At 43.1% G+C, this 13,884-nt stretch overlaps 1 protein-coding gene across 1 annotated transcript; it reads right to left on the reverse strand.

Annotated features, from left to right (window-relative positions):
* Positions 1 to 10,536: 10,536 nt before the first annotated feature.
* LOC139996991 (uncharacterized) lies at positions 10,537 to 11,315 on the reverse strand. The gene is made up of 2 exons (XM_072021549.1): positions 10,873 to 11,315; positions 10,537 to 10,792 (listed from the first exon to the last, which is right to left on the reverse strand). Exons 1-2 carry the CDS (start codon positions 11,313 to 11,315, stop codon positions 10,537 to 10,539), a joined length of 699 nt encoding a protein of 232 aa, XP_071877650.1.
* Positions 11,316 to 13,884: the final 2,569 nt, after the last annotated feature.

Consider the following 13,884-nt stretch of genomic DNA (forward strand, 5'->3'; position numbering starts at 1 on the left):
TTAGAGTATAACGTATAACGTTATTATGTATGACGTTATAACGTATAACGTAATGAAATATGACGTTATAACGTCCGACAGTACAGCGGTATAACGTCTAACGTCATAGAGTATTACGTTATAACGTATAACGTCATACAGTATTACGTTATGACGTATAAAGTTATGTAGGATTATAGTATAACGTATAACGTTATATAGCGTCACATTATAACGTATAACGTTATGTAATATTCTGGTAAAACGTATAACGTCATGAAATATGACGTTATAACATATAACGTCCGACAGTTTAGCGGTATAACAAATAACGTTATGAAGTATGACGTTATAACGTGTAACGTTATGAAGTATGACGCTATAACGTAAAACGTCCCACAGTATAGCGATATAACGTCTAACGTCGTATAGTATTACGTTATAATGTTTAACGTTAAATAGTATTACGTTCTAACGTATAACGTTATGTAGGATTATAGTAAAACGTATAACGTTATATATCATCACGTTATAACGAATAACCTTATGGAGAATTATAGTATAACGTATAACGTTATTAAGAATGACGTTATAACGTGTAACGTCCGACAGAATAGTGGTATAACGTATAACGTTATATAGTATTACGTTATAACGTATAACGTTATATACCATCACGTTATAACGTATAACGTTATGAAGTATTACAGTACAACGTATAACGTCATGAAATATGACGTTATAACGTATAACGTCCGACAGTATAGCGATATAACGTCTAACGTCGTATAGTATTACGTTATAATGTTTAACGTTAAATAGTATTACGTTCTAACGTATAACGTTATGTAGGATAATAGTAAAACGTATAACGTTATATAGCATCACATTATAACGTATAACGTTATGTAATATTATAGTATAACGTATAACGTTATGAAGTATGACGTTATAACGTATAACGTAATGAAATATGACGTTATAGCGTATAACGTCCGACAGTATAGCGGTATAACGTCTAACGTCATATAGTATTACGTTATAATGTTTAACGTTACATAGTATTACGTTCTAACGTATAACGTTATGTAGGATTATAGTATAACGTATAACGTTATATATCATCACGTTATAACGTATAACGTTATGCAGAATTATAGTATAACGTACAACGTTATGAAGTATGACGTTATAACGGGTAACGTTCGACGGTATAGCGGTATAACTTATAACGTTATGAAGTATGACGTTATAACGTGTAACGTTATGAAGTATGACGTTAGAACGTATAAGGTCCGTCAGTATAGCGGTATAACGTCTAACGTCATATAGTATTACGTTATAATGTTTAACGTTACATAGTATTACGTTCTAACGTATAACGTTATGTAGGATTATAGTATAACGTATAACGTTATATAGCATCACGTTATAACGTATAGCGTTATGGAGAATTATAGTATAACGTATAGCGTAATGAAATGTGAAGTTTTAACGTATAACGTCCGACAGTATAGCGGTATAACGTATAACGTTATGAAGTATGACGTTATAACGTATAACGTTATGAAGTATGACGTTATAACGTATAACGTTATGAAGTATGACTTTATAACGTATAACGTTATGAAGTATGACGTTATAACGTATAACGTTATATAGCATCACATTATAACGTATAACGTTATGAAGTATTACACTACAACGTATAACGTCATGAAATATGACTTTATAACAGTCGTCAACAGCAACGGCGGCGACGACGTCGACGGAGCGGAGCGAGGAGCTGCAGGTCACTCAGGAGGAGCTTCTCGCGGCGACTAAGAAGATGGCGTCCCGGGACGTGGCACCGGGTCCGGACGGAGTTCCGGGCCGAATCTGGGTGGAGAAGATGGAGGTGGTGGCCCCTCGCTTGCGGCATCTGTTTACCCGATGCCTGAGGGAGGGCATCTACCCGCGGATGTGGCGGACGGCGAGATTGGTCCTGCTGCGAAAGGAGGGTCGTCCGTCGGACTCACCGTCGGCGTACAGGCCGATATGCCTGCTGGACGAGATCGGGAAGCTCTTCGAGAGGGTGATCGCCGCCCGTCTGGAGGCCCATATCTCGGGGCGGGTTCCCGGATGGCACGACAGTCAGTACGGCTTTCGCCGGGGTCGCTCCACGGTGGATGCTGTGAAGCGAGTGAGGAGCATGGCGGAGGACATGGTTTCCCGCTACGCAACGCCTTCAACTCTATCCCCTGGGCGAGGATAGTGGAGGCTCTGCGACACTTCGAGGTGCCGGCGTACCTGGTTGAGGTCATCGGAGCCTACCTGAAAGATAGGTGGATCACCTTCACTGGGAGGAACGGGGAAGAGAGAAGACGTGTGGAGCGCGGCGTCCCGCAGTGTTCGGTGCTAGGAACGTTCTTGTGGATCACGGCCTACGACTCCGTCCTTCGATGCCCTATGCCCCCGGGCACGGGCTTGGTTTGTTACGCCGACGATACATTGGTGCTAGACGGGGGACGGTGGTGGAGTGAGATCGTGATTCTCACGGAAGACGCTGTGGCATGCGCGGTGCACGCTATTCAGCGACTGGGATTGAGCGTGTCGCCGGCCAAGTCGGAGGCCCTATGGTTCTTCGACCGCCGCCGCAGGGGATCCCCTCCCGTTGGTTTGTCCGTGGCCATAAATGGCGAAGCGGTGCCGGTGAAGTGTCGTGTGAGGTACCTGGGCCTCGCCATCGACAGTCGGTGGACGTTCGGACCGCATTTCGAGCTCCTGGTCCCGAGGGTGACGGCCGCAGCCAACGCCTTGTGCGGCCTTCTTCCGAATATAGGCGGAGCAGGGTCGGGAGTCCGCCGACTCTACGAGGTAGTGATCCGGTCCCGGGTCCTCTATGGGGCACCGGTGTGGGCCCAAGATCTGATGGCCAACCGTCGCAGCCGTACCCTGGTGAGGAGAAAAAAAAGCTGGAGATCTGGGAGCGGTGGCGCTCCCAGCTGATGGAGGAGGACGCCAGGCGGCCACACCGAGCCGTCCGCGCCGTGCTTCCCAATTGGGAGGCTTGGAGAGATCAAGGCGGGGTTCCGCTCACCTTCAGGACGACACAGATGCTCAGTGGACACGGGGTCTTCGGTCTACCTGCTGAAGATCGAGCGGGAGGTGACGTCCACCTGTCACCACTGCGGGGAAGAGGAGGACACGGCGCAGCACACGCTGGAGTTCTGTCCAGCGTGAGCGGAACCGCGGCGCGTCCTGCAGCATGACATCGGCGAGAGGTTGGCTCCGGAAGCGGTCGTTGAGGCCATGCTCCGAGGGCCCCGGGAGTCCGCACCTACTGCGAGGAGGTTACGCAGAGAAAGGAGCGGGCAGAAAGAGACCGGGAGAGAAGAGCCGATCCCAGTAGATCGTCGCATCAACGTCGCAGGGGCTCCGAACGACGTAGGGGCGCGGCGCCACCGTCGCTGCCCCGGGTGCGTCAGACTAGTGGACGTGGCGCTAGGAGGAGTGGTTCCCCCTAGCTTTCCAACTCAAGCCGGGACGCCTCCCTAGACAACTACAACGGCAGGGCGATAGACGACGAGGTTGCACTCGGTAGTGATTCGCAAGAGACCCCGGGTGCACCTCTGAACATCGGGATGACCACCGTGGGGTTTTAGTCGGTAAGAGTCCGGCACTACACGGTCGTTGCTGCGCAGCGCCGTGTGTCCATGAGGATTTCCCCACGATAAAAAAAAAGTTTATGATATCAGTTAAGTTCAGTACCACTAAATTAGTTAATAAAAAAGAAAGAATACGTTGTCAAGCTCAATATGGGATATCTCCCGATCGATCAGACAGGAATGTATTTTTAAGTAGGGAAATCTCCCTATTCGTAAGATAAGATTTAAATGCATGAAACTGAGGGGACTATCATATATATGTACAAATAAAGAATCTTTTCCCAATAAAGACCGCGGCACCACCACCGCCACCACCGTCACAGAAGCGCGCGGCGAAGGAGCTGTCAGCTGAGGAGGGTCTGGGTCCCCCCTCAGACTCGCACGACGGCCCAGGGAACGTGGCACTAGGGGGTGAGTGATCCACCCCGCGCTGGCCAGCTTAACCAGGATGCCTCCCGCAATAACAAAGGGAGACGACGACGAAGGAGTGTCGCGGAAGTATATCGAAAGAAAGGAACCGGGACACTCCTGACAAGCGTCGTAACGACCACCGTGGGGTTTTAGTCGGTAGGAGTCCGACACTACCCGCCGCCTCCCAGAGGGCTGCCGGGCGTCCATGAGGATTTCCCCACGTAAAAAAAAAGAAAAAAAAGTTGTTAAGAAACCTGTGAGTAAAAGTTCCTTGGTGGGCTATCTTTTATCGAAGAATGGACATCTTCAAGCAAAAGTGAGTTTTGCTTCTAGCTTTGTTTATTAGATGCTTGAGATATATAGGATACACTATATCTATAAAACATATGCAACACAGAGAGACGCGGTCGCGAGGAAAACGCGTCAGCGAGAGGCGTAAATTCTCGCTACGATTCGTATAATCGACACCGCGAAATAGTCGTTTCTCTTGTTTCGATTATGATAACAAGGGTAATTCAATGAATTTAACACTGTGTTAACAGGTTAATATAGCTTGTATTTTTAACAATAAATTAAGTAATAATAAACGCTCCACTAATTATTTAGCGATGAATACAGTTAATGCGTTACAGAAATTCGACTCGATATTTGATATTTCTCGATATTCGTTAGACTAAGCGACTTTGTTCGTCAGAGCTCTCGATGTATGCAGTTAGACTTTTCAAATGAGACCGATTGCCCTTCGACCGATTCCTTATCTTTCGGGGAGACAACCCCCACTACGCTCGAATCACGCCACCGCTCGCGCCGATGATCACGTAGGCCGACTTCTTTGTGAGAATAAAATAACGGACCGAAATCGACGTTTCTAGAACTCGCTGCTTGGTGACGACTATGCGCTCGTCGATCCATTGTATGTTTTTCGTCGGGCAGATAAGGCGATCCGTCTGCGACGCTGTAGGACCGCGAGCGACGGTTAGAAATACGATCTATACTAAGCCTCGTGGCGTAACATTATATGTTATTAATTTATACAGTATTATGCGATAACCTATGACGTTATATTGTATTACGATATACCGTATTACGTTGTATAGTATAACGTTACAAGATATTACCCTTTATCGTATACGTTATATATTATAACGTTATATGGTATTCCGTTATAACGTATTCCGTTATAACATATTACGTTATATAGTATAACGGAATAAGGTATTTCGTTATAACGTAATACGTTGTATAGTATAGCGTTATATTGTATTACGATATAACGTATTACGTTATATAGTAAAACATTACAAGGTATAACGCTTTATTGTGTTACTTTATATAGTATTACGCGGTGACGTGTTACGTTTTACACTATTCGGCGATAACGTATAATGTTATAAGGTATTACGTTATAACTTATTATGTTATTTAGTATAACGTTATATGGTATTATGTTATATCGTATTACGTTATATAGTATACCGTTGTATGGTAATACGTATATAACGTGTTACGTTAAACAGAGAAGGAAGGCGACCCCGTCAAAGTGGTTCGCCGAAGAGAACCGATACGACGCTGCGAGACCGTGGCACCACCATTATCGTCGTCATAGAAGAGCGCCGCGAAGGAGCAGTCAGACTGAGGAGGGCCACCGCTCAGACTCGCACGTCGGCCCAGGGAATGCGGCACTAGTTTTGGAGTGGTAGTTGAGTTGGGGGGGGGGAGTGGTTGGCAAATGGAAAATTTCGGGGGTAACAACCTCCGGCCGTGTGTCCGATTCTTAAACACTTGGGTCACATCGGTTTCACGTGATCGTCTAATGGTCGGCTAGATGACGGAGCAAAAGTTTGCAGTCGTGGGTCGGTAATATTTTGCTTGAGTGCTTGTATGGTGTTGTGATATTGGTTTCTTGGGCGGTTGGCCACAAGATTTACTTCCCGTAACCATTGTTCTCTATCAGCGGCTAGTTGTTGGGCAAGGTTCAGGTTTTTCGGGTCGCTAACCACTACCATCTGTCCTATTTCATATCGTAGGTTGAGTTAATATGTTTTAAGCGCCTCGCGTTCTCCAATATCTATAGCTATGCGTCGTTCGGTTGGTATAAGATTTTCGTTTTGAACTGCGTAATTCAGTTCATTGAGCTGTTGTCGGAATCTAGAATTGAAAGTTTGTACACTTTCTGTTGCCCCTTGTTTTAAATTCTTTAGTTCGTCCCTACAATTGCTGATAGTTGTTGGTGTTTACACATGTTGTCTCAAGCACGAATACAAGTCTTCGAACGAATCAATTTTTAGATATCGTATATTTCTTTTTGCGTCATCGGTAATTCTTTGGATCTGTATGACGTCTAATAATAGCTCTCTGTCACTTGCCTTACATCTGGCTCTTGCTTTGCGGACCGATGAGATGAAATCTTCAACGCCTACGTCATCCCGACCCCGTAGTGTCTCGATAGTTTGTATGGCCTTGTCTGCGTCAAGCCCTTGGTCTTCGTTGCGGTCGTTTCTTTGTCTAGTCGTAACGTGATTACTTCGTTGTTTTCGCGAAACATTTGGTTCGTCGGTTTCGTCGTCTGTCATTTGGTCAACACCGGTTGCTAAAGGCGTGCTCGTGAGCGGTTGGTCAGTTTCGGTGTCGTACCTTAGTTCCATAGCCTTTGCAAGGCCTCGTATTTCTTTGGCCCGATTTCTATCACAAGTTTCCGTGAATTCTTTTATTCTGTTCATATTTTGATCAGTGTTTCTTCTAAGGTTTCTGAACTCGTGAGTTAGACTTTGATGTTGTTCGATCACAGTCGTAATTAATTCGCTCTGCTTTGCCGTACTCATGTCAGTTGGATTCATCTCGATAGACGCGATATTTTCGGAAGAGTCACTATCTTCAGAACGTATTTTGGGTTTAGGATTTCGATAATATTCGAAAACCAGCTTACCGAGATTCTTCGTAGATCCTTCTTTTGATCAAAGAGGTGACCGTGGTCCTTCGCTGTAGAATCCGTAGACTTCCCTTTGAAGTTTCCCCTTGATGCGATGAATGGATCGTGGCAGGATCGCCAATTTTGTCACGTCGGAGGCACAAAAGATCGCGAAATTAACAAATCGCAGGTGATATCCTCGCGCCGTGGCACGAATGAAACGATTCTTTCACAAATAGGGTGAAGAAAATAGAATTTGATACGCAAAGATCAAATATATTATAGAAAATCCAACTGAGTAACGGTTACAACGGATAGATTCGAAGTATCACGATAGACTGTATTTACGCTCGTTTAGGAAGGTCGCTCTACCGAGGATCTAGTCCCTTTGGAGGGGGTCTCGTTAATCCATTGTTTCAACGGGTGTGGCCTTTAGAGTGTTCGGTCTATTTATTTACTAATCAGATGATTCCTTGAGTGTGTGACAATATCGTACAACCGTGAAATTATCGGAGAAGAGAATATACAAAATTTAAAATACTCACCTTCAAGATGTGTGTAGTCGATCACTCTTAGATGTACAACTTGTCGGTTAGGCGAACCTTAACACGTTGACGCCGACGCTGAAGTTCGTGGTTCTCTCCATGGCGTGGCGTCCGAATTCACTGTCAGTTTCGCGGGGCGGCGCAGGGTCTCATTAGACTGTTCGTGTTACCGTATAACGTATTGCGGTATATAGTATTATGTAGTACAGTATAACGTTATAATGTGTTGCGGAAAATATACCGTACATACAATATATGTCGTTATGAAGTATTACCTTATAACGTATTACGGTATATAGCATCACGTTACATAGCACAACGTTAATACGTAGGACGGTATATAATGTTACGTTATATTGTATTAGCGTATAACATATAACGGTATATAGTAATAACAGATATAGTATTACGTTATACAGTATTCCGCAATAACGTCTATCGTTATATGGTGTTACGTCATAGCATATTGCGATATATAGTACAACGTTATATGGTAGCACATTATATCGTATTACGTTATACAGGATAAAGTTATATTAGTAATACGTTATAGCATATTATTTTATATGGTACTACGTTATATACTATTACGTTATATAGTATTGCATTATAACGTATCACGTCCAAATAGTACAACGTTATATGGTATTACATTATAACGTATTACGTTATACAGTAAAACGCTATATGGTACTAAGTTATAACGTATTACGCTGCGTACAAACTACGGGATATCGTATAACGTTATGTCGTATTACGTTGTAACGTATAACGTTGTATAGTATGACATTATATGGTATTGTGTTATATCGTCCTATGTTATATAGTATTACACGATAACATATAACATTTTATGTTATTAAATATAATTCATTACGTTATATTGCATAATGTTCTGTGATATTTCGTTATAACGAATGACGTCATATAGTACAAGGTTATATGGCATTACGTTATATCGTTTTATGTTGTATAGTACTGCGGGATAACGGATACGTTATATGGTATTAAATATAACGTAATACGTTATATAGTACAGCGTTATATGGTATTACTTTGTAACGTATTACGTTATATAGTATAGCACAATAACGCATAATGTTATATGGTACTAAATATAATGTAGTACGTTATATAGAATAGCGTTGTATCGTATTACGTTACAACGTATGACGTCATATAGTACAACATTTTATGGTATTACGTTATATCGTATTACGTTGAATAGTACTACGTGATAACGTATAACGTTATATCTTGTTAGGTTGTTACGTGTTACGTTATATAGTATAACGTTATATGGTATTGTGTTATATCGTATTACGTTTTATAGTATTGCATTATAACGTATAACGTTATATGGTATTACATCAGAACGTATTACTTTATATATGTCGGGTTATGATTTAGAATTGGGTTAGGGGCGTGTAATGAATTTTTACCAGGATTATTCTTCGTTGTCACACGATCGAGGTAGCGTTTATTAACACAAGTATGGGTGTTACAAGTTTGGCAATTGGCCGCGGTATCTAGACACTAATGACATTCACCTTTAGTTCCATATAACGAATCTGCGGTCAGCGGGATAGCAGATATACTTTGCTCTAAAGTCTAAGTAGGACTCGACTTACTTTTCGCTATACAAGAATTACTTAACTAACCCTTTATCGAAACGTGGATTATTCACCGATCGTACAGACACTAGATACATGAGTAATGAGACTGCAAGAAAGGAATGTCTTTCGGTCACGATGACACAGCAGAGAAGAACTATGATGGGTTGTGCCTAAGGGCACGAGATATTTGGATTCGTCGAGGAATGCCAGCGCTCAGATGGTGTAGGAAAAGGACGTTGTTGCTAATTGGTTAATTTCTGTGTTGGTGGTTAGAAAAGGATGCTAGCTTCCCTTGAGAGAAAGTTCCTAGTGGGAAGCGTCGTACGCGAAACAAGCAGATCTCCCGCACCTTCTCGCAATAGGAGACAGATTTACGGTCAGATAGAACAAAGACTGTTCGTCAATTTGAAGGACCTTAGTTGACTTAATCCTAAGATATATAGCGGGTTCTCATGCTAGTTGAATATATACTGTGAATGATGCATCGAAATCTGGCGATCATCTTGCCCGAAGAATGGGATCTGTGCATGGCGAGCCACGGGGCCGTTGGAATGTTTACTGTTAAGTGTCGGTACGGCTAATTCTTTAAAGGAGAGCTATCCAATTCTATACCTCTGTTAGACGAGGTATGTTTATCCCGTGATCGCAGCTACGTTCTGTGACTAGTTGTCGCCTCGAACCTAAGCTCATTATCTCAAGTCTCGAACAATTGTGTTTGGGTTATTTTGTAAAGGCTACAATATTGTGGGTTTTCCAAGTAATTCTAACGGGGGGCCGGTGTGCTTTCTTCTCCGACATGGCCATCCTGACAATCGCACGCTCTCGGATGTATCTAGAATATTGGGTTTTCCCAACGTTAGACTCGATATAAATGATGTTCTATACAATTTAACTAAGTGTCCAAATAGTTCAAGGGTCCTGTTTCACAACACAAATTTTGATCAAATGTTCGATAAAAAAAAAAAAAAAGAATTAAAAGGGAGCAGAAATCAAGAACGTTATGATTAGCATTCGAAGTACTAGTTGCATTCTGTGAATTATTAGTCCGACCGTAATGACATAATAGACCATTCTCGACCTCGTACCTGGACCAATCTCACTTCTCTGGATCATATTACCACACTGAGCGTTTGTGGAAACACTATGTTAGATGCTATGACTATAGTGCTAATGATACCTGAATTGAATTGGGCAACGGTGTGTTGATCTCGCATTTTATTTCTTTGGACCACATGACTACCCGTAAGCGGATGTGATCCATTATGCTCGATCTTACACCTTACTATATCAGATTGCCACACTGGACATGTGAGAGAGCATTGAACTTCATCGTATCGCTACACTGGGCGTGTCGTGAGATGGCTGAGTGCCACACTGGGCATATCGTAAAAAGGCTAGGTACAACACTGGGTATATGTAACCTCGTTCTGCTAAGTGCTATGGTAATGATGATCCTGTGATATCGGGGTACTCGTATCGTCATGGTTACTGTTCCCATCATCACCACAGACATCCAACTCAGTAGGAACGCAAGTATCTGGCATTTTCTTCAGCCTATCATGACTGTATTTATACGACCGTTCGCCGTCTAACGTTTTTAAAATGTATCTATCTCCTTCCAAAATTTCTGATATCACAAAGGGACCCCTAAATTTCGGATCTAGTATCGTTTGATTCCTTTCCTCACTTTTTTTTTAAATACAAAGTCATCGAAATTGAATTTAACTACTTTGGCTTTCGTTTTATCGAATCTTTCTTTATCGCACTTAGCGCTGTTCTCTATATTTTGTATGGCCTGTTGTCTTACGTTGGAGATATCTATTTCCTTTTCTTCGGTATTTTCAGGTAGTAGTAACCCGTAGGGTCTTGCTGTTTTACCAATTAATAGCTCTAACGGACTCGATTTAGTCACACGATTGGTGGTGCAATTTAAAGCTAATTGTATTTCGCCGATCGTGTCTTGCCATGATCGCCCGGTCGTTTCTACTGTTGTAAACATGTTCTTTAACGTGCCCATAGTACGCTCTACCTGCCCATTCGCTCTACTAGCACCGGTTGCTATTAAGTGGAGTTTAATGTGTTTATTCTGACAAAAATCTTGTAATTCATTACGCGTGAAACATCTCCCTTGATCCGCTATTATCCGAGAGGGACTGCCGAATAGGAATACGGCAGATATATGCGCCTTAACGGTGCTGCGGGAGTCCATCTTACGAATATGGTGTAAGTATACGAATTTGGTAAAGGCATCGATCAAAACAATAACGTCTTCTTTCGAATCGTTTTTGCCGCTCAGCTTGCATGTTATGTCTATGTAAACTGTATGTCAAGGTATGCTGATCTCAGGTATGGGATGTAATTCGGCTTGTACTATACCTAAATTCGCCTTAGAAATCTGACAAGCATGACAGTTCTCTACGAATTTGCGAACATATTTCGCCATCTCTTCGAACCAGTAATACTTGTACAGTTTCTCGAGCGTTTTTATCTTAAACTAAGCGCATAATTGACTGGTGTATGTGATTAGTAACGGACCACCTGAAACCTCTTGGTACGATGAGCAATCAGAGGCTTCTGTCTCTCCTTTGTACTTTACGGTAAAGGGTATTTGCAGTTTGTTGGCGATTTCAGAGATTGGGGGGTCGCGTCGTTGTTCCGGTAGTAGCAATCTTCTGAGATATCGGCCACATAAATTTCCTTTTCTTTGATCTTGTTAGTTGTGGTACGGTCACTGTCTACAGGGTTACGCAAAAAGGAATCTACGTGGGTCATTCGTTTACCTTCTCGGTACATGATGTCAAAAGTAAAAGTTTGTAAGTAAGCTCACCACCTATAACCCCTGGTAATAATTCGACTATTCGATGCGTCTTATATTCCACACCTGCTGCCAAATGCAACGCACAGCATTCGGTTTACGCAATATCAATTCTGGGCCCTGTCACATACAGCGTAATTGCAATTTTTTATATTTAGGAATAAATATTCCATTGAACGTATATCCGTTTCTATTTAAGATATGTCAACAATTGAACGTATATCCGTTTCTATTTAAGATATGTCAACAATTCGGGGCGCGTTACACTTCACACCTGCTGCCAAATGAAGCGCACCTCATCTGGTTTGCGTTACGTCAACACTGGTCCCTGCCAAACCCACTGAATTTACAGTTCCGCATATTCAGGATTCAATATTAATTTGATTGCGTCTCGACCGCTATTGGAGATATGTCGTCAATTCGATGCCTGTTATATTCCACATTCTCTGCCAAATACAGCCCTCTTGCTCCTGTTTATGCTATTACAACTCTGGTCGCGGTAAAATACAACGTCTTTGCAATTATGAATGTTCAGGCTTAAATATACAATTGAACGTGTCTCAGTATCTATTGCAGATATGTCGATATTTGGATGCGCTCTATACTACACATTTGCAGCGAAATACAGCGCACATAAGCAGTTTTTCGCTACGTCAGCTCGGTGCCCTGTCAAATCAAGCGTAATTGCATTTTGCAGGTCCTGTCTTTTATATTCAATTGAACGTATCTAGGTTCCCATTGGAGATATGTGGACAATTTTATGCGCGTTACAATCCACATTTGTCGTCAAATACAGCGCACGTTGCTCGGTTTGCGCGGCAGATAAATACCTACGAATGTACCTCGGTATGCATGACTTCTACTGACGTTTCATACCGGGGGCAGCAAGAATTCCTCAACCACTCAAGGACTTCTTGTAAAGCACAAAGGAGCGCAACGCGTCCATTGAGTGGTCCGAACAATCCGAAAAGAACTTCCGCGTGTCGAAACGCGCCTCAGATGATACGACAATGTTAGCGCAGCCGATTCGCTGCGCGCCCGTAAGCCTCGCTGTACACCGCGATGTACACCCGATGTATACCGCGGTGAAACTATTTAGACACGCCGTCGAAGGAAAAGAAATCGCAATCTGCACAGATCATAAACCCTTGATATACGAGTTTGACCAATATCTTGTCAAGTGTTCGCAATGACAATTTTGACGGCTGGACCAGTTCGGACGATTTACGACCAATAATCGGCACATTAAAGGGATAGACAATAACGTAGCCGACACTTTATCCCGGATTGAAGCGATCGGTAAATCCGTACATCATCAAACGTTAGTCGCCACGCAAGAGAAGGGTAACGAGATGCGTGAAATCATTACCGCCGGCTCATACGCGCTGCAATTGAAAAAAGTACGTATTCCCGATTAAGGGGTCGGAACTTACTGCGATATCTCGACCTAAATCCTGCGACCATAGGTACCCGAACCATCACGACACAGTGTAGTTTAGTCACTGCATGGTCTTTCCCATCCGAGGATATCTGATACGCAAAAATGGTTGACGACGCGTTTCGTCTGGCCGTCCGTTAATAAAGATTGTCGAAGGAGGACGCGACAATATATACCGTGTCAAAGTTTCTACGTCACCAGACATGTATCCTCACACGTCGGAACGTTTAAAACGTTAGCAGGCCGGTTCGAACACATACGCATAGACATTATTGTCATGCAATACTCGCAAGCTTATCGATATTGTGTAAGGTGTGTCGATCGTTTTACGCGTTGGCTTGAATCCGTTCCCGGCACCGATATGGAAGCGCTAACCGTTTCTTCGGATATCCTTTCTACTTGTATAGCTCACTTTGGCGTACCTCTAAAAATCACGACCGACCAATGTCGCCAAATTGAATCGCGACTGTTTGAGGAGTTTGCTCGGCGCAAAGCACTTACGCACGACGGCCTATCACCCCGCGT

Source organism: Bombus fervidus, unplaced genomic scaffold (genome assembly GCF_041682495.2).
Source record: "Bombus fervidus isolate BK054 unplaced genomic scaffold, iyBomFerv1 scaffold0024, whole genome shotgun sequence".
Taxonomy (NCBI): Eukaryota; Metazoa; Arthropoda; class Insecta; order Hymenoptera; family Apidae; genus Bombus; species Bombus fervidus.

Bases quoted from the DNA above. Each gene is read 5' to 3' on its own strand.
- LOC139996991 (XM_072021549.1), bottom strand. From the start codon at position 11,315: ATGGACTCCCGCAGCACCGTTAAGGCGCATATATCTGCCGTATTCCTA. The intron at 10,793-10,872 runs GTGCGATAAAGA...TTAAAAAAAAAG, and splicing joins AATATAGAGAACAGCGCTAA to TGAGGAAAGGAATCAAACGA.